At 37.2% G+C, this 21837-nt stretch overlaps 1 protein-coding gene across 1 annotated transcript in view; it reads left to right on the top strand.

Annotated features, from left to right (window-relative positions):
- LOC308561483 (uncharacterized protein) overlaps positions 1-15167 on the top strand; it is a 38362-nt gene extending 23195 nt beyond the window's left edge. The window contains exon 3 of the mRNA XM_081146711.1: positions 9886-15167. Coding sequence (XP_081002837.1) covers positions 9903-10433 — 531 coding nt within the window. The 5' untranslated portion in view covers positions 9886-9902 and the 3' untranslated portion in view covers positions 10434-15167. The remainder of the gene's footprint in view (positions 1-9885) is intronic.
- The last annotated feature ends 6670 nt before the right edge of the window (positions 15168-21837 follow it).

The following is a 21837-nucleotide window of genomic DNA, read 5'->3' as shown; positions in this document are numbered from 1 at the left end:
GTCTCACCCAAAAATTATTTAGAATTAGAAGCTATACTGAAATAATCTTATTTTTAAATTATTGGTTATTTCTTTGTTAAATATAAAATATTTACTGATTTAAGAAACAGAAGAACTATCATTCTCCTATGCCCAAATCATCACATTTTATCCTCATAAAGTAAAAACAGCTTTAATTCCAACTTGTTGGAAGGGAGTACCACAGATTAACTTTCAATCAAGAAATCATTTTTGGTAGCTGTGGCACAGCTTTAATAACCTTATTCTTCAAGATACTGAATTTAATTTGTAATCATTTTATTTTGAAGAACATCTAAAGAATTACATTAGTGAAAGGTAAACATTTTTGGGTCTTTTATTGAGTAACTTCTTCCTGGCTCAAGTGAGTGTTGGATATACCTTCTTAAATGTATTTTTACCCCCAGCAGTATTACAGCAACAATAATATGTATTAAAACTGGGCTTTCTCCAAGAATCAGTCATGAGTTGGTCTTCTTTGACCACATTTCCTGTCTACAAAATCTTAAATAAACAATGAATAAGGGATCAGAAGTGTTACCATTAATACTCTATGGGAGATCAAGGTTTCAAGTTCTCTTCCCCTGATATTGTTCTGTTATTATTCAAAGAAAAAAATTATTTTAAGTAATATTACTAGATTTTTATTGGAAAAAATAAAGTAATGACTAATAAAATAATGAACTATGACAGTAGTCTATTTAACTTTTTATTTCTTTTTACCCACCTAAAATTCTGTTAGTGTGATAGAGAACTTAAAAGGTTCTCCCATTTCAGAAATTCTCTTCATCTTATAGTCCAGGTGGGACAAAGGTGATGATCAAGAAGAAAGAAACATCCAGTGTGAAACTTAGGGTATTTTAGGTAGGAGGGAAGTTTCTTTTATACTTACTTTTTTCTACCCTTGCCATTTGAGTGATATGTTTTGAAGAATCAAGGCTAAGATGATGCCCAACATATAAAATGGGCATATAAAATGTTTAGGGGTTTCGGTACTTGGGAAGAAAGAGCCAAGAAGTGGTGATCTCAAAATCTTGAGTGAGGAAAAAACAACATTTCAGGTAGGATAGCTTATAGACATTTGGGTATAAAATTCTAATTAACATTTTCATGGTCTGAGGCTGGTAAAGGATGTGAAGATCTGGAGAAGCTAATCTTTCACACTGTGGCCTTGAGGAACAAATGCCTTAAGAACAAAATGTGTTGTGGGAATAAATAGCATCTTTACTCCATTGTATGTTCTTGCCTCCTTTGTCAAATATTAATTTACCATATAGGCATGGGTTTATTTCTGGGCTCTCAATTCTGTTCCATTGATCTTTATGTTTGTTTTTATGCCAGTACCATGCTGTCTTGATTACTATATCCTTGTATTATAGTTTGATATCAGCTAGTGTGATACCTACAACTTTATTCTTTTTTTTCAAGATTGCTATGTCTATTTGGGGTCTTTTGTAGTTTCACATCAATTTTTGGAATATTTGTCCTAGTTCTATGAAATATGTGGTTGATATTTTGATAGATAATGCATTGGGTAGATTGCTTTTGGGTAGTATGGACATTTTAATGATGTGAATTCTTCCTATTCATGAGCACAGTATATGCTTCCATTCACTTGCACCTTCAGTTTCTTTCTTCAGTGTCTTATAATTTACTGAATACAGGGGTTTTGTTTGTTTGTTTTTTACCTCCTTGGTTAAATTTACTCCTAGGTATTTTTTAAATGCAATTGTACATGGGATTGTTTACTTAGATTCCATTTCTGATAGTTCATTATTAATGTATAAAAATTGAATGGATTTCTGAATATTTTGTATCCTGCTAGTTTACTACATTTGTTTATCAGTTCTAGTAGGTGTTTTTTTTTTTTTTGGTGGAATCTTTACAGTTCTCTATTTATAGTATTATGTCATCTACAAATAATGAAAGTTTTACTTTTTCTTTTCAATTTGGATGCCTTTTACTTTTTCTTATTGTCTGATTGTTGTGGTTAGGACTTCTAGTACTATGTTGAATATGAGTAGTGAAAGTGGACACCCCTGTCTTGTTCCTGATCTTAAGGGAAATGTTTTTAGCTTTTTTCTATTTAGTATGATGTTAGCTGTGGGTTTGTCACATATGGCCTCTATTATGTTGAGGAATGTTTTCTCTATTCCTAGTTTGCTGAGACTTTTTATCAAAAATGGGTGCTGGATTTTGTTAAATGCTTTTTATGCATCTGTTGAAATGATCATATGATTTTCATTCTACATTTTAAAAAATGTAGTGCATTGTTTTAATTGATTTGGGTATATTTTACCAACTTTGCATCCCAGGAATAAATTTTACTTGATCATGGGGTATGATCTTTTTTAATGTATTGCTGAATTCAGGTTGGTCATATTTTCTTTAGGATTTTTGAATCTATCTTCATCAACTATATTGGTCTCTAATTTTCTTTCTTTCTAGTGGCTTTAACTAGTTTTGTAATGAGGATAATTTGGCTTCATAAAAAGTTTTGGGAGTCTTTCCTTTTTTGAGTTTTTTATAATGGCTTGAGAAGGATAGATGTTAGTTCCTCTTTGAATGTTTTGTAAATTTTACTTGTGAAGTCATTTGATCCAGGAATTTGGTTTGTTGGTTTTTTAATTTAATTTTATTTTTTTATTACTGCTACAATTTTGTTAGTTGTAATTGGTGTGTTCAGATTTTCTGTTTCTTCTTGATTCAGTTTTGGAAGATTTTATGTTTCTAGGAATTTATTTTCTCCAAATTGTCCGATTATTTGTCACATATTTGTTTGTAATATTTTCTTTTAATCCTTTGTATTTCTGTGGTGTATTATTTCTTTTCTTTAATTTCTGATTTAATTTTTCTCTGGCCTTCTCTCTTTTATCCTTGTTGAGTCTGCTCAAAGGTTTATCAGTCTTATTTATCTTTTCAAAGAATCAGCTCTTGCTTTCATTGATCTTTTCTTTCTTTCTTTCTCTTTCTTTCTTTCTTTCTTTCTTTCTTTCTTTCTTTCTTTCTTTCTTCTCTCTCTCTCTCTCTCTCTCTCTCTCTCTCTCTCTCTCTCTCTCTCTCTCTCTCTCTCTCTCTCTCTCTCCCTTCCTTCTTCCTTCTTTCTTTCTTTCTTTCTTTCTTTCTTTCTTTCTTTCTTTCTTTCTTTCTTTCTTTCTTTCTTTCTTTCTTTCTTTTTCTTTCTTCTCTTTCTCTCTCTCTCTCCTTCCTTCCTCCCTCCCTCCCTCCCTCCATCCCTCCCTCCCTCCCTTCCTTCCTTCCTTCCTTCCTTCCTTCCTTCCTTCCTTCCTTCCTTCCTTCCTTCCTTTTTTTAAATTTATCTTTATTGTTGAAAGTATAACAGATGTCCCCTTTTTTCCCCATTGAACCCTTCTATCCTGCACCCACCCCCTACCCCAGGTCTTCACCACACTATTGTCTGTGTCCATGGGTTATGCATATATGCGTGCAAATTATTTGGTTAATCTCTCCCCAACCACCGACCCACCCCCACCTTCCCTCTGAGATTTGTCAGTTTGTTCCATGATTCTCTGTCTCTGGATCTATTTTATTCATCAGTGTATTTTGTTTTTTAGCTTCCACATATAAATGAGATCATGTGATATTTGTCTTTCTCTTCTGGGCTTATTTATCTTAGCATAATATTCTTTAGGTCCACCCATGAACTTTGTTTTGTTTATTTGTACTCTAATGTTTATCATTTCCTTTTTCTACTCACTGACATATATCAATTGGAGTCAATAGTAGTTAAAATCTTCTACTATAACTGTATTACTGTTGATCTCTCCCTTTATGTTCATTAATATTTGCTTTATATATTTAGGTGCTCCTATATTGGGTGCATAAATATTTACAAGGGTTATATTTTCTTGTTGGATTGATCGCTTTATCATTATGTAATGTCCTTCTCTGTATCCTATTATAGCCTTTGTTTTAAAGTCTAATTTGTCTGATATAAGTATTGCTACACCAGCTTTTTTTTGTTTCTATTTGCATAAAGTAAGAAAGTCTGCGTGTGCCTTTCAATCTGAAGTGAGTCTCTTGTAGACAGCATATATACGGGTATATGGGTCTTTTTTTTTTTAAAAGAAGGCCAAGTTTTGTTTTTATTCTGGGGTATGTAGCCTTGGAGTCTGGGCCTCTTTTTCTTATCCATTCAGCTACTGTATGTCATTTGGAGCATTTCATTCATTTATATTTAAAGTGATTATTGATAGGTACATATTTATTGCCATTTTATTCTTTATAACTATGTTCCTCCTTTTTTCTTCCTATTTAAGAAGTCTCTTTAACATTTCTTGTATCACTAGTTTGGCAGTAATACCTTTTTAAGCTTTTTCTTGTCTGAGAAGGTCTTTATTTTTCCTTTGCTCTTAAATGATAACCTTGCTGGGTGGAGTAGTCTTGGTTGTAGTTTCTTGCTTTTTATCTCTAAGTATTTTGTGCCAATCTCTTTTGGCCTGAAAAGTTTCTGTGGAGAAATCAGCTGACAGGCCTATGTGAGCTTCCTTGTAGATAACCGTTTTTCTCTTGCTACTTTTAAGATTCTCTTTTAATTTTGACATAATTAAAATGTCTAACTTTTTGACATTTTAATTATGATGTGTCTTGGTGTGGGCCTCTTTGTGTTAATCGTGTTTGGGACTCTGAACTTCCTTGACTTGTCTCTTTCTTTCACCTTTTTCAGACAGATTCTCAATTCCTTGCTCTCTCTGTTATCTTCTAGTATCTCTGTGATGTGAATGTTATGATGCTTCATGTTGTCCTAGAAGTCTCTTTAATTAAAATTCTTTTTTTTCCTTTTTGCTGCTCCTGCCTCAGTCACTGATTCAGTGCTCTGCTTTATCTAATCTGTTGTTGACTTCTTCTAGTGTATTCTTTATTTCATATATTGTATTCTTGATTTCTGACTGGTTCTTTTGTTTTATGATTTGTATGTTTTTTTGATGCTTGCTATCTGTTAAAATTCTTACTAAGTTCATTGAGCATTCTTATAACCATTGTTTTAAATTCTCTATCTGGTAGATTGCTTGCTTCTATTTCTTCCCCCACCCCCCCGGGAATTCCTTCTGTTCTTTTATTTGGGTCATATTTCTTCATTTCTCCATTTTGACTGCCTCTTTGTATTTGTTTTTGTGTATTATATAGATCTGCTATTTCTTCCAGTCTTAGTAGGGCAACCTTATGCAGTAGGTGTCCTGTGGGACCCAGTGGCACAGAGTCCTTGGTCACCTGGTCTGGGTCCTACAGGAATGTCTGTTTTGTGTGTTATGTTGGTCCTCCTGTTCTGGTTGAGACTTTATTGCTGTTGGCCCATTTGTGGATGGTGTTGACCCTCAGTCTTGCTGAGAATGAGGATCAACCCTGATAACATTGTACAAGCTTCTTTGTGGGAGATGACCACCCAAAGTGTAATTTACCCCAGCAGGGTCTGGTTCCTTCCCAAGATTTCCTTTGTATGTGCTGCTTGTGGAGCTAATTGTTCTCTGATGTGGTCTAAAGACTTCCACGTGGAATTTTTATTCTGGGGAATCTTGGGAGGTACTTGGTTAATGTCAGGCACTGCCTGTGACTAATACTGGTCTACCTGTTTGGAGCTACAAAGTGATCTGTTTGTGGCTCCCTCTGCTGAGCCTGGGTATGTGTGGGAATGACCAAACACTAAGCTTGGAGGTAGGTCAGCAAAAGATCCAAGGCTCCCCAAATTTGCCTTCACCTGCTCGCTATTTGTTAGTCTTAGTCACTGAAAGAGCCTCTGGTGATTCACAAGTTGTGTGAGGTAGGTTCTCAGTGAGTCACCAGGTAGGGATGGGTGGTGTTCAACAGACTGATACAGATTCAAACTTGACACCAGTGCTGGGTCTCATGCTACTCAGCAAAATGCCTAGGGTACATCAAGGGTAGTGGCCACTCACCAGGTGCCTATGGACCTTTGGGAAGGGGTCTCAGGAAGTTGTCAGGGTGAGGCCAGCAGAGTTCATGAGGCTTAAACAGACCAAGATTTGGTTGTGTGAAGGGAGGGCTCTTTACAGGAATGGTGGCACCAGTTGGGCATGTGAGGGTAAATGGTATCCATCTCAGTCTCTCCTTGATTCTGTCCAAACCTCCTCAGTTGCCTTCCTAGAATGTCCAAAACAGGGGGCCTAAGCTAGCCACATCCAGCTGATAATTCTGCAAAGTGTGAGCTCCACACTGGGGACCACAGTTAGTTGGGCAGGTTGGGATAGTATATCTCCTGTGAGGGGGCAGTGTCAGTTAGGGGAACAGGGGGGAAATGGTTCCTGCCCCAGAGCCACAAAACTCAGTCTCTGACAGCCCCTAAGTCCACCCAGACCTCAGTATCTCAGGCCCAGGCAACTGACTATCTGCAGGGTGTGAGCTAGGCAGGGCAGGGTGACATGGAGTTAAGAGAGTGGAGCTAGTGCATCCCAGTAGGCTAATGTTGTATTGAGGGGAGTGCTCAACCTAAGAAAGATGGTGTCTGTGGATGGTTTGGGAGCGGTACTCATCACAGTTCCCTGGCTTTTTTCCCGGAGCCACACAACCCAGGCTGTCCTGGCACAACTCCAGTCTGCTTTGAGCCACCTGCCCTGATTTGCAAATATTGCTCCAGCCTTGCATCCCTGGAATAAATCCCACTTGGTCATAGTGTATGATCTTTTTTAATATATTGCTGGATCTGGTTTGCTAATATTTTGTTTAGGATTTTAGCATTTATGTTCATCAGGGATATTGGCCTGTAATTCTCTTTCTTTATAGTATAAATGGGACTTTTTTTTAGTTTCTCTTTATCTGGTTTTGGAATTAGGCTAATGCTGGCCTCATAAAAGTTTGGAAGTGTTCCTTCCTCTTGGATATTTTGAAATGGTTTGAGAAGGATAGGTGTTACTTCTTCTTTGAATATTTGGTAAAACTCTCCTATGAAGCCATCCAGACCAGGGCTTTTGTGTGCTGGGAGCCTTTTGGTTACTGCTTCAACGTCATCAGCAGTTATCAGCCTATTTAGGCTTTTTGACTCTTCCTGATTGAGTGTTGGAAGGTTGTACATGTCTAGGAATTTGTCCTTTTCATCCAGGTTTTCCAGCTTGGTGGCATATAGTTTTTTATGAAAAAGTATTTTCTTATAATCTTTTGTATTTCTGTTGGGTCAGTTGTTATTTTACCTCTTTTGTTTCTGATTTTGTTTATTTGGGTCCTCTCTCTTTGTTTCTTGATGAGTCTGGCTAAAGATTCATCAATCTTTTTTATCTTTTCAAAGAACAAGCTCTTGGTTTCATTGATTTTTTGTATTGTTTTTTAGTATCTATGCCATTTATTTTTGCTCTAATCTTTATTATTTTCTTTCTTCTCCTTACTCTGGTCTTTTCTTGTTGACCGCCTTCTAAGTTTTTAAGTTGTAGGGTTAAAGAGTCTATTAGAAATTTTTCTTGGTTTTTTGAGGTAGGCTTATAGTGCTATGAACTTCCCTTTCAGGACTGCTTTCATTATGTCCCATAGATTTTGAGTTGTTGTGAGTTCATTTTTATTTGTTTCCAGAAAGTTTTTTATTTCTTTTTTTATCTCTTTGGTAACCCAATCATTGTTTAAAAACATGCTTTTTAGTCTCCATGTTTTTTAATGTTTTTTAGTGTTTTTATTGTGGTTGTTTTCTAATTTCATGCCATTGTGGTCCGAGGAGATGCTTGATATGACTTCAATCTTCTTGAACTTGTAAAGCCTTATCGATTTGATTTGATAATATTTTGTTGAGGATTTTAGCATCTATGTTCATCAGGGATATTGGCTTGTAATTCTTTTTCCTTATTGTGTCTTTATCTTGTTTTGTGTGCTAGCATGTGGCCTATCTTTGAGAATGTCCTGTGTGCACTTGAGAAGAACGTATATTCTGCTTTGGGGTAGGATGTTCCATAAATGTCAATTAAATCCATCTGATCTAGTGTGTCATTTAGGGTGACTGTTTCCTTGCTGATTTTTTGTCTGAAAGACCTATCCAGTGAAGTCAGTGGGGTGTTTAAGTCCCCTAGTATGACTGTATTGCTGTGAATCTCTCCCTTAAAGTCATCAGAAGTTTTTTTAAAATAAATTTAGGTGCTCCTATATTTGTTATGTTTTGTTTTTAAACCCAGAGCCAACAAGAGTTTCCTCTGAAGCTACTCACCTGAGGCTTTGGTGGTCTCAGTGTGGTCTCAAGGTGCCTAAGGAGAGGCTTGGGTGGGAAGCATTGGAGGGAGACATGGAAAATCAGCTGCTGAGAGTACTGCATTCAGTAGTCCCACCTCAAACCCAACCACCATTTTCCTGAGAGTCACTATCCTCTCCTGGAAACCATCCCACCCTAGGTAATACAGCCTGCCACACTCTCATGAGCCCTGCCTGCCACACCCTGCATTTGGACCTTTGTTGGAGAAATAGCAGCAGTGGCCAAACCTATAGGTTTGAACAGTCTCAGGAAGCATCAGTGCCTGGATAGGGGTTGGGACCATCCACTCCACTATCCTGGGAACCTGACTGGTGCTTCTCCCACACTGGAGAGCTGATACAAACTCCAGGTGATAACACTGGAAGGCATAAGAGGATCTCCACCCAACCTAGGGCAGAGTAATATTCTGGGACACTCTCAAAGTAGTAGTTCTGGGATGCAGAAACACACCCACTACTTCTCTGAAATCTGAACAGCACCTTCCCCTCATAGAAGACTCAGAGGTCTAGACTCCTGCTTCTGCCTAAAGCCCTCTCAGAAAAACTTTTGAGTGATTAATATTGACAGTTGGCTTGCAGGCAAAAGTGGGTGGAGGAGGAGCCTGGGGAACCTGGGAAGTTTGCTAACCCAGCCCTGTGATGCTGCTAACAAACCAGCCTTAGAGTGCAGCATGGTCTTGCCCTTGCACAGCCAAGTCCTGCAGGGAGGGACACAAACTGTGGATCCCTTGGAGCTTTATACAAGTTGCTGAAATCTAAAGGAAGTCAGTTTCTGACAGTGGTTAGCACCTAAGTACCTCATGGGAAGCCCAGAATTGGCAGACAGAACTGTCAGCCACAGCCATTAGAAGAGCAGTATTCAAAGACAGCTCCCAGAAGGCCCTAAACTGTGCTTAGGAGAACACTACTTCACTTTTTTTCCCCTGTATCTTTTGCTTTTTCTCTTCCCTTTTTTCCCCCTATTTTTACTTATATTCATTATCTATGCTTTATTGATTTGTTATTACTTTAGTCTCTATTGTTTCTTTCATATATTTAATTTTTTTCTCTTCCCCTTTCCTACTCTTTCTCTTTTCTTTTTTCCTTTTCATTTTCTCTCGCTTCCCCATCTTTTGTTTTTGTCTTATTTTGGGTCTATCTATTTTCTATTTTTCTCTTCAAATTTTTTTCTTCCTCTTTTGTATTAATTTCCTTCCCCTATTCTTTTTTCTTATTTTCTTTTTTTTTTTTTTAAATATATCCCATTGACTTCAGAGAGAGGAAAGGAGAGGGAGAAAAAGAAATAGAAACATCAATGATGAGAAAGTCATTGATTGGCTGCCTCCTGCATGCTCCCCAACCCCACTGGGCACTGAACCTGCAACCCAGGCATGTGCCCTGGCTAGTAATCAAACAGCAGTCTCCTGGATCATAGGTCAGTGCTCAACAGCTGAATCATACCGGCCAGGCTGTTCTTATTTTCTTCATTTCATCTCTACTTCTTCATATTCCTTCTTCTTACCCTTTTTTCTCTCCTTGTATTTTTTTCTTCTTTTCTATCTTTCTTGCCCTTTTCTCTTTCCTAGTTCTCTCTTCTTTTGTGGTTGCTGTTGTTGTAGTTGGGGTCTTGTGTATGTTTTTGTTTTATTTCTTGTTTTGTTTTGTTGTATTTTTTTTCTACCCTGTCAGAACCTGCACAACAGCTCATGCATGATGTGGTTGGAAGTGAGCCTCACAGCCATCCTGAGTGGAGACTCTGCCCACAAATGGTACAACAACATTCAAGATCCAATTACAATGGGAGACCCAAAATAATTCAAGTGACATTTTTAGAGAACCCAGCTCAGATGACCCAAGAGACTGCACCACTGGGTTCCACAAAACACCTACAACATAAGACCACCCAACAAAGACTGGAAGGCATAGCAGTTTGGTCTAATACAGAGAAACAAATACAAAGAGCCAGCAAAATGGGGAGAAAAAGAAATAACCCCCAAATGAAAGAAAAGGAAGAATCACCAGAAAAGGAACTAAATGAAATGGAAGCATACAATTTGTCAGATAAAGAATTCAAAGTAATGGTTGTAAGGAGGTTCAAACAACTTAAGAACTACACCAACATAGAAAAAGAGGTAGAAACCATGAATATGAAACAAGCAGAAATGAAGAATGACATAGCTGAAATAAAAAATAACTTGGAAGGAATTAAGAGTAGACTAGGAGAAGCTGAGGACTGAATCAAAGAATTAGAAGACAGGGTAGAAAAAAACCCACATTCAGAGCAGCAATTAGGAAAAAAAATTAAAAAGCAGTAGGAGGGTTTAAGGGAGCTCTGGGACAACATGAAATGTAACAATGTTTGTATCATAGGGGTGCCAGAAGGAAAATAATTTGAACAAGGAACTGAGAAGCTTTTGAAGAAATAATGACAGAAAATTTCCCTAGCCTTGTGAAGGAAAATGTCATTCAAGTTCAGGAAACACAGAGTCCCAATCAAGATGAACCCCAAAAGACCCACACTTTGACATACCATAATTAAAATGACAAATTTTAAAGATAATGAAAGAATCTTAAAAGCACCAAGAGTGACAGAAAGTTATCTACAAGGAAGCTCCCATTACACTGTCAGCTGATTTGTCTATAGAAACACTTCAGGCCAGAAGGGAGTGGCATGAAGTATACAAAGTAATGAAAAGTAAAGGGCTGAACCCCAAGACTACTCTATCCAGCAAATCTATCATTCAAAATTAAAGGTAAAATAAAGAACTTCATAGGCAAGAAAAGGCTAAAGGAGTTTATTACTACAAAACCAGCACTATAAGAAATATTAGAGAAAGAAATATAAGGAAAAAGAGGAACACAGGCATGAAAGAATGGCAATATATAAGAACCTATCAATGATAAACTTAAATGTAAATGGCTTAATGCTCCATTCAAAAGATGTAAGGTAGCTGAATGAATAAGAACACATGACCCATGTATATGCTGTCTACAAGAGATCCACCTCAGAACACAGGATTCACAGAGGATGAAAGTGAAGGAATGGAAATGAAAAAAAAAAAAAAAAAAAAAAGCAAGGGTAGCAATACTCATATCTGACAAAATAGACTTCAAAATGAAGCCATATCAAGAGACAATGAAGGGCACTACATAACACTAAAGTGGTCAAACCAACAAGAAGATATAACCCTAGTAAACATGTATCTACCTAATATAGCAGCACCCAAACATAAAAAAATCTTCTGGAGAACTTTAAGAGAGAGATTGAAAGCAATACAATCATAGTAAGGGAATTTAACACCCTACTGATATCACTGGACAGATCTTCTAGACAAAAAAATTAACAAGGAAACAGTGATCCTAAATAACACACTAGATCAGATAGGTTTAATTGATATTTCACCCCAAAGGTATAGAATATACATTCTTCTCAAGTGCACATGGGACATTCTCAAAGACAGCTAACACATTAAACAATTCTCTACCAGTACAAGAAGATTGAAACAATACCAAGCATCTTCTCGGATCACAGTGTCCTGAAATCAAATACAATAAAAACACTAAAAAATATCCAAACTCATGAAGGCTATATAGTATGTTATTAAACAATGAATGCGTTACCAAAGATATCAAAGAAAAAATACAAAACTTCCGGGAAACAAATGAAAATGAACACATCACAACCCCAAATCTATGGGACACAATGAAAGCTGTTCTGAGAGGAAAGTTGATAGCACCACAGGCATACCTCAAAAAAAAAAAAAAAGGGAAGAAAAACTTCTAATAAACGATTTATCCCTACAGCTTAAAGAGTTACAAAGAGGAGAACAAGAAAAGACCAGAGTAAGTAGAAGGAAGGACATAACTTTGATCAGAGCAGAAATAAATGACATAGAGTCTAAAAAAGCAATAAAAAAAAACAATGAAGCCAAGAGCTGGTTCTGCGAAAAGATAAACAAGATTGATGAACCTTTAGCCAGACTCATCAAGAAACAAGGAGAGAGGAACCAAATAAACAAAATCAGAAATCAGAAATAAAAAAGATGAAGTAACAACTGAAATTACAGAAATAAAAATGACTGTAAGAAAACACTCTGAACTGCCACCAAACTGGACAACCTGGAAAAAATGGACAAATTCTTAGAAAAATACAATCTTCCAAAACTCCATCAAGAAGAGTCAGAAAACTTGAATAGGCCAATAACTACAGATGAAGTTGAAGCAGAATTAGAAAAACTCCAAGCCCACAAAAACCCTGGTCTGGATGGATTCACAGGGGATTTTACCAGGCATTCAAAGAACTAACTCCTATCCTCCTCAAACTATTCCAAAAAATCCAAGAGGAATGAACACTTCCAAGCTCTTTTTATGAGGCCAGCATTATCCTAATCCCAAAACCAGATAAAGACACTACAAAGAAAGAAAATTACAGGCCAATATCCTTGTGAACATAGGCGCTAAAATCCTCAACAAAATATTAGCAAATTGGATCCAGCAATATATTAAAAAAATCATACGTCATGACCAAGTAAGGTTTACTCAAGGGATGCAAGACTAATACAATATTCAAAAATCAATTAATGTCATACACCACATAAACAAATTGAAAGACAAAAACCACATGATCATATCAATAGATGCAGAAAAAGCATTCAACAAAATCCAACACCGATTTTGGATAAAAACTCTCAGCAAAGTAGGAATAGAGGGATCACACCTCAACATAATGCCATATATAACAAACCTACAGCCAACATCATACTCAATGGGCAAAACCCAAAAGCATTTCCCCAAAGAAAAGTTATAAGGCAAGGATGACCACTTTCACCCACTCTTATTCAACATAGTACTTGAAATCCTAGCCACAGCGGTTAGACAAGAAGAAACAATAAAAGGCATTCAAATTGAAAAAAAGGAAGTAAAACTGTCATTATTTGCAGATGACATGGAATTGTACATAAAAAACACTAAAGACCACCAAAAAACTACTAGATTTAATGAATGAATTCAGCATTGTAGCAGGATACAATATTAACACAGAAAACTATGGCATTTAAAAAATATATTTCTTTATTGATTTCAGAGAGAGGAAGGGAGAAGGAAAGAGATAGAAATATCAGTGATCATTGATTGGCTGCCTCCTGAACCCTCCCTACTTGGGGTCGGGCCAGAAACCAGGGTATGTGCTCTGACTGGGAATTGAACCTTGATCTCTTGGCTCATAGGTGAATACTCAACCACTGAGCAACACTGGCCAGACAGTCGATGGCATTTTTATATACCAATAGTGAATTCACAAAAAGTAAAAGTAAAATACAATCTCATTTACCATTGTCACAAAAAAATTAAGATACTTAAGAATAAACTTTACCAAAGAGGTAAAAGACCTATACTCAAAAAGCTACAGGATATTGCAAAAAGAGAGGAAGATAAAAACAACTGGACAAATATACCGTGGTCAAGGATTGGTAGAACTGACATCATTAAAGTGTCAATACTACCCAAAGCAATCTATAAATTCAATACATGGCATATCTCACAGGTCTAGAACAAACACAGCAAAAATATATATGGAACCAAAACAGAGCCCAAATAGCCACTTCAATCTTGAGAAAAAAGAACAACATTGGAGGGATCACAATACCAGATATCAAGTTATACTACAAAGACATGGTAATCAAAACAGCCTGCTACTGGCACAAGAACAGGCATATAGATCAAGGGAACGGAAAAGAGATCCCCAAAATCAAACCAAACATTTACACTCAATATTTGACAAAGGAAGCAAAAGTATACAATGGAGAAAAGACAGTCTCTTCAATAAATGCTGTTGGTAAAATTGGACAGGCACATGCAAAAAAAATGAAGCTAGACCACCAACACATACCATACACAAGAATAAATTCAAAATGGATAAAAAACTTAAGTGTAAGTAGTGAACCAAAAATAAATCCTGGAAGAAAGCATAGGCAGCAAAATCTCAAACATCTCTTGTAGCAATATATTTGCTGATACATCTAGGACAGGGGGGAAAAAGGAGAAAATAAATAGGACTGCATTAAAATAAAAAGCTTCTGCACAGTGAAAGAAACCATCAACAAAACAAGAAGGGGGCCCACTGTATCAGATAACATATTTGCCAATGATACATCTGATAAGGGGCTAATTTCCAAAATATATAAGGAACTCATTCAAGTTAACAAAAAGAAAACAATCCAATTAAAAAATTTGCAAAGGACCTAAAGAGACACTTCTCCAAAGTGGACATATAGGTGACCAAAAAACATGAAAAAATGCTCAAAGTCACTAATCATCAGAGAGATGCAAATTAAAACAGCAATGAGATATCACCTCACACTTGTCAGAATGACTACCATCATCATATCAATAAAGGTGAAGTGCTGGTAAGGATGTGGAGAAAAGGAAACCCTAGTACACTGCTTGTGGGGATACAGAGTCATGTAGCCACTATGGAAAACAGTGTGGAGTTTCCTAAAAATGTTAAATATGGAACTACCATTTGACCCAGTGATCCCACTTCTAGGAATATATACCAGGAGACTTGAAATACCAATCAGAAAGAATTCATGCACCCCTATTTTCATGGCAGTACAATTTACAATAGCTAAGATCTAGAAATACCCCAAGTGCCCATCAGTTGATGAGTAGATAAAAAAATCTTGATACATTTACTTTACATCTGTAAAAAGAAGGATCTCTTATCCTTTGGAAGAGCATGGATGAAACTGGAGATTATCATGCTAAGTGAAATAAGACTGTCAGAGAAAGACAAGCATCACATGATCTCACTCATATGTGGAATCTAATGAACAAAATAATCTGATGAACAAAATAGATCCAGAAACATGGAAGAGACTGACAAATCTCAGATGGAAGGCAGGGTGAGGAACTGGGGGGAGGGGATTAATCAAAGAATTTATATACATACACGCATAACCCATGGACACAGACATTAGTGTGGAGAAGGCCTGGGGGGCGGGCAGATACCCAGTGGAGGGGATCAATGGGGAAAAAGGGTTACATCTGTAATACTTTCAACAGTAAACATAAATTTAAAAAAAACAAAACATTTTTGTCTACAGTATTCTATAAATTTTTGACATTTTCTTAGTAATGACAATGTTTTTCTTTAAATCTATAAATAGCAAGATTGAGAGTAAAGAAAAGGACAGCTCAGCCCCCTGTACATTTGTACATTTTTGTACAAATCAGATTTGAGACACAAAGGTTATATCAATAACTTACTTTTTGTTTTCTTTTGAGGGCATAATGTAAGATAACTAAAGCATCCCATGTGAATACTATTACCCATCTTATGCCTCAGTAAAATACACATGCGTTTCATATATAATCTATTTATAACTTGCATAAAAAGTAGAGTATTATGTTTTGTTTTAATGCATTTCAAAGGACAATTTTTGCTGCTTTCAAAGTAGTAAATAATTTTCACAGTGGTTAGCATGATGTACAATTATTTCTTACATTTCTAGGGACTGAGAAGATGAAACTGTAAGTGATAAAAACCCTGGACTGTTGGACCACTTCAATATAAGTCCAGTTTAACCCTAGTTAATCATCCCTGTTACTCAATACTTCCAGGGTTCAGTTATTTTTCCATCTATAAAATGATGACAAAAAACAGTAAGTTGCATTATGTAGTATTTGAATTTATTTGTAAAGTTTATAAATTCCCTTTGTGTAACAAAGACCTTTATTTCATAAATATATAAATTTAATATTAATCTGTAGCTAAAACCTCCACTCATGCTTTATTACTATTCTCAACTGAAAATATGCTAATGAAACTTACCTATATTTTAATATCTTTTGCCCACCATTTCTTAATGTTATATCTGATCAGACAAATGCATGGAAATAATGAAGTAAAATACTTCATACGCCAGCTAATCAGCACTAATTAAAAAGTGACTATCTGATGATTAGCAACATTGAGCATTTTTTCATGTCTCTTGGCTATCTGTATGTCCTCTTTGGAGAAGTGCTTATTCAGATTCTGTGCCTATATTTAAATTGAATTATTTATCTTCCTCTAATTGAGTTGTATGAGTTCTTTGTATATTTTGGAAATTAACCTCTTATCAAATGTGTTATTGTCACTAATCATCAGAGAGATGCAAATTAAAACTACAATGAGATATCATCTCAAACCTGCCTGAATGGCTACTATGAATATATCAACAAATAATAAGTGTTGGTGGGGATGCAGATAAAAGGGAATGCTAGTACACTGCTGGTGGGAATGTAGACTAGTGCATCCACTATGGAAAACAGTATGAAGTTTTCTCAAAAATATTAAAAATTGACCTGCCATTTGCCCAGTGATCCCACTTCTAGGAATATATCCTAAGAAGCCCCAAACACCAATCAGAAAGAATATGTGCACCCTTATGTTCATAGCAGCATTATTTATGATAACTGATATCTAGAAACAGCCCAAGTACCCATCAGTAGATGAGTGAATAAAAAAGCTGTGGTACATTTACACGATGAAATACTGTGCAGCTGTAAGAAAGAAGGATTTCTTACCCTTTCCAACAGCATGGTTGGACCTGGATTATGCTGCATGAAATAAGCCAGAAGAGAATGACAAATATCACATGATCTCACCTATAAGTAGAATCTAATTAAGATAATAAACTCATGAACAAAATAGGTCCAGAGACATGGAGGCATGAAACAGACTGACATATCTCAGAAAAGAGTGGGTGTGAGACAGGAATAGATTAACCATAGAACTCGTGTGTGTGTGTGTGTGTGTGTGTGTGTGTGTGTGTGTGTATAAAACCAATGAACACAGACAATAGTGTGGTGAAGGCCTGAAGTGGGGCAGGGGTTGGAGTAGGGAGATGAAGGGGGGATTGGGCGACATCTGTAATACTGTCAACAATAAAATAAAAAAGTGACTATCATAGAGAAATTCATATTTATTATTAGAGTAACTTCTTTCTGAATATTACATTCTCTTCAAAGATCATCATTTTTACTCATATAAGAACCGTACATTTTTGTATATATCATAAATATTCCTTGAGAGATATATTACATGGTGATAGAAGATATCCATAATCATCTTTTATAAATGAAGACAGTTTGACATTTAAGATTAACATTTAAGATTAATAGTTACAATAAAAAAAACAAGCCGAGAAGCTTGGTTAGGGAAGTCTGCCATTTAAACCATTTTAACTGCTGTCTTGACTGATGAAGCAAGAATAACCTAGGTTAGCAAAGCTACACCAAACATCATTGTGGTGATGGAAAATAAAAGACATTTTGATTAAAGTGGTGGTCTGTGTTTATTGAAATGTCTCTCATATAAAAAATAACTGTTAATTGTATGGAAGACTCCTATCTAAAGTTAAGGTATTACAAAAATGAATCTTCTTGTGCATTTAAGATAAAGCAAAAATATACACACCCCTATGTTCTTTGCAGCATTATTCTCAGTGGCCAACACATGGAACAAATAAAGTGTCCTGCCCGAGAGAACTGGGTAAAAAAGGTGTGGTACATGTACACATTGGAATACTACTTAGCCATAAGAAAGGATGAAATACTGCCATTTGCAACAACATGGATGAACCTTGAGACTATTATGCTAAGTGAAGTAAGTCAGGCAGGAAGAGGTAAGAACCATATGATTTCACTCATATGTGGGTTATAAAACTGAAATTCATGGACATAAACAGCAGTGTAGTGGTGGCCAGAGAGAGCGGGGTGAGGGGTGGAGGTGAAGGTGGTCTTAATATATGGTGATGGAGAAGATGTGACTATGGGTGGTGGGCACACAGAGCAATATACAGATCTTGTAATGTAGAAACCCACACCTGAAACCATATGTTCATATTAGCCATTGTCACCCCAATAAATTTAATAAAAAAAATAAAAAGAATTATCTGTTTTTCTGTATTGATGAATTCTGATGAATTCATACTATTTGAATTCCATATACAGAATTCGAGCAAACAGAGACCTTTGTTTATTTATTTTAATCTTTTATTTTGGAAATTTTCAGCATATTTAAAAAAGAGAGATAATTTTAAGTGTGCACATACCTATCAATTAGTTTCAAAAATGAACAATTTTTTCTCACCTTTATTTTTTAAATAAAGCATTGGTAAAATTCCACCATACTATTCTTTCATTCATCAACACTTCACTATGAATCTCTATAGTTAGAGATTTTTAAAAAGTAGAACAACAATGCTATTATCACAGTAAAAATAATTTCTTCTTATCACTTAATATTAGTGTTTTTTCAATTTTCCTTGGTGTTCAGATAACAGTAGTTCTCAAATTAGCCACTGCAAATCACACAATCCTGAAAACTCATTGGAAAGGCAATATCTCATGCTCCATCTCCAGTCTAGTGATTCAGATACTGGAGGTAAGGACTACTGGCAATTTGTGCTTTAACAAACCCTCTAGGTGATTTTTTATATATTCAAAATTTAAGAACCATTAAGAATGCCTCCTTGGAGCAGCTATGTGGATTTTAACCCTGGTTCTGTTGCTTGTGGAAGGGAAGGTTCCTGTGGTGTCACAAGGTAAGCACTCCAGGAGACTCACAAGGGAGGATGAGGTCTGGTGATAACATTTATTTGTAATGTGAGATGCAAAATCAAGAGTGTCCTTCCTGGGTACCCAGTGTCCCATGTCTGCCCATCTAGTCATGGAAAATCAGGGCCAGAAGTAGGGCCAATGTCCAGAGATCTTCTGCACCATGCCAAAGTTTAGTCCATATTAAAGCTTAGTCCAGTTCCTGGATGTGCTCAGGTCAGCTGGCACTGATGTATCCAGTACCCAGCCCCAGCTAGGAGCCTGACTGAAGGCCACACAGCCGTCCACACAGCGGCTAAATCCACATGGTTGCTATAGAGAGAACACATAAAAAAATGGGGCAGGCACAAGTGTCACCTCGCCAGTGGGAGAAGGGATTTATTCCCTGGGATAATGTTATTTCAGGCTTGGGAAATACCAGGAGCTTTTTCAAAATAACCAATAGACTTCCCAAGCTTTGGTGGGCTTCTGATGGGTCTACCTCCTAACCAATTGATCTCTTTCCTAGGTTAGACAGACAGGCTTCTATAGTTCCCACTTTGGCTCCTATTTCACATGCCTCATAGAAGATCCTCCCCCTGCACTATTGTGACTTCAGCACATGTGCTTCCCACCCCCTTCCTCCAGTGATCTGTAGGGAACTGGCCAGTGGCTCCCTGGGGAGATGAAGCTGTAACTTCCTAGAGAAGCAAGTAAGCCTCCACTCCTCAGTTTATTGTGTTTATTAATATCTAGCTACCTATGCTAACACTACCACTTTTAGCTATATAACTTTGAACAAATATATTAATGTCTTTGGATTTCAGTTTGCTGGTTTGTAAATAACTCATGTGACTCATTCACCTTTCACAGAGATATATATATCCTCATTAAAGTTTATGTACTGGACTTATAATTAGACTGGTTAGAGCATAATACTGATCACACAATCATACTAATCACTTCAAAACTAGGAGGAAGTATAACACAATGGCTAAAAGCTTGGCATTAGAAATATTGGAATTGCCTTTCCAATACCTAACCAAATAACTACAAATTATTGATCATGTTATTAATTCTATGGCTCAGTTCTGTCACCTGTGAATCAGGAGTTGAGGGTATAAAAACTATATTTGCTTTTATAACTTGCTCTAAATAGATTTAACTTGTAGCTTTGAAAAGGATTTTAGAGAGACATAGCAGGAAAAAATAAGTTCATAGAATCAAATGTGTATCTTCCATTGTGTGGGGGAACATAAAGGAATACCTCTTCTTTAAGGAGTTCATAAAAACTGAAGTAAAGCCTTGCAGAGTCCCCAAACTATTTTTCTCAACTATCTTCTTAAAGAAAATATACCAATTCTGTGTCCAATTTACAGAGGATCAACTTAATTAGTTTAATTCTTAAAAACAATCTCCATTAGAAATTTAAAATGGATTCAGAGCACATATAATTTACACTCATTTCCTCCCAGTTCCAAACTGGAATTAAAGCTAAAATATAGAATTATCGACCTTAATAACTGAAGACTAACTGAACAGAAGTCTTATAAGGAAGGATTTACAGAAGCCACCTCTAGACTGGTAGGAAAGATGGAGATGATCCCATGGGCAATAGCTATGATTCTGCAGGGATATCTCAGCAGCAAAGGTTTCCCCTGAGGAGTGTGAGTTCTCAACCCCATGCCAGGATCCAAGCCCAGAGCACCAAAGCTGAGAAGAGGTGCTCATAAACCATCTGGCTGTAAGAATCAGCAGGGATCGTGCCTTCCAGTGAAAGATGGGAGTCAGCTAGAAGCTCAGATGCTGTCTTAAAGCACAGGCACAGAAGATCTCATTCACAGCCATTCACCCAAGGCTTTATTGGAGGGAGGACAAAGTGGACCAGAGTTGTGTGAGTAGAGACTGGTGTTTGTGGTTCTTTGGAGAGAGTTGAAGGGACAGCCACAAGGGTCCCTGTGCTGAGTCTCCTTCCCACACCACAGTTGCAAACTTCTTGGATAGAGCACTCCCCCACTTATGGCATCATCAGCCTGGGGAAATGCAATCGCCCCACCTCATGGACTCCCTTTCACCTCACTGCCTGCAGAGGAGTCAGCTGCTTGAGCCCTGGGTGTATAGGTTTGGGCAGATTCAGGAGGTGTCAGTGAATGAGTTGTGTGGCTCTAAGGTAGTGGCCCTTTCCCCATCCTTCCCATGAGCCTAACTGGGGCCTCCCCCTCACATATAATCCACTAGCCCCACCCTTCCAATTCTCAGCAGCCCCTCCCTACCAAGATTAAGCTCTTTGGGAGATCCAGGCAGAATTCCAGACAGACTGAGGGTGTGGCTCAAAGACAGGCACAAATTTTCCCTTGCACACCACATCAGTGCAAAGCACTCCCTTCAAATGGCAAAACTTGGTCTGTTTGTGTCTAATAAATTATGCTGTCCTCACCTTGACAACTCCCTGAAACCCCCAGCTCACCACAAAGGTCTATGAGAAAAAGGCATGTGGCAGCTAGCATTGGTATAGCCTGGAATTTTTGCTGAGTGGCCTCAGACCCAGAACTGGCATTGAATTTGAACCTGTATCAATCTGGTGAATACTACTGGTCCCTACCTGGTTACTCATTGAGAACCTAACTCATGTAACTCAAATACTACCAGAGGCTTTTTCAGTGACTGAGCCTAACAAGCAGGCAAAGGCAGATGGAGGCAATTCTCAAAGTGCCTCAGGGCTTTTGCAGTCCTGATCCCAGGTCTGGTGCTGGTAAAAGTAGACCTTGGTACACAGCTTGGTTCTTCTTGTGCACACCCAGGCTCAGCAAAGGCAGCCACAAACTGTGGATTACTTTATAGCTCCAAACAGGCTGCCAAGGGACAATCACAGGCAGTGTCTGACAGTGGCCTGAACCAGAGTTCTTCCCAAGAGGCCTAGAACCAACACACCCAGTGGTCAGCTTCAGACAACATCAGAGTAGGATCCCATTAGCTTCAAAAGTAGTACATTCAAAGGGAGACCTTGGCAGACACCAGACCCTGCTGAGGCAAAATCTTTGTGTGGTCAGCACCTTCCCA

This window comes from Miniopterus schreibersii (genome assembly GCF_964146895.1).
Source record: "Miniopterus schreibersii genome assembly, chromosome: 9".
NCBI lineage: Eukaryota > Metazoa > Chordata > Mammalia > Chiroptera > Miniopteridae > Miniopterus > Miniopterus schreibersii.
This window is presented reverse-complemented; position numbering and strand designations above follow the sequence as displayed.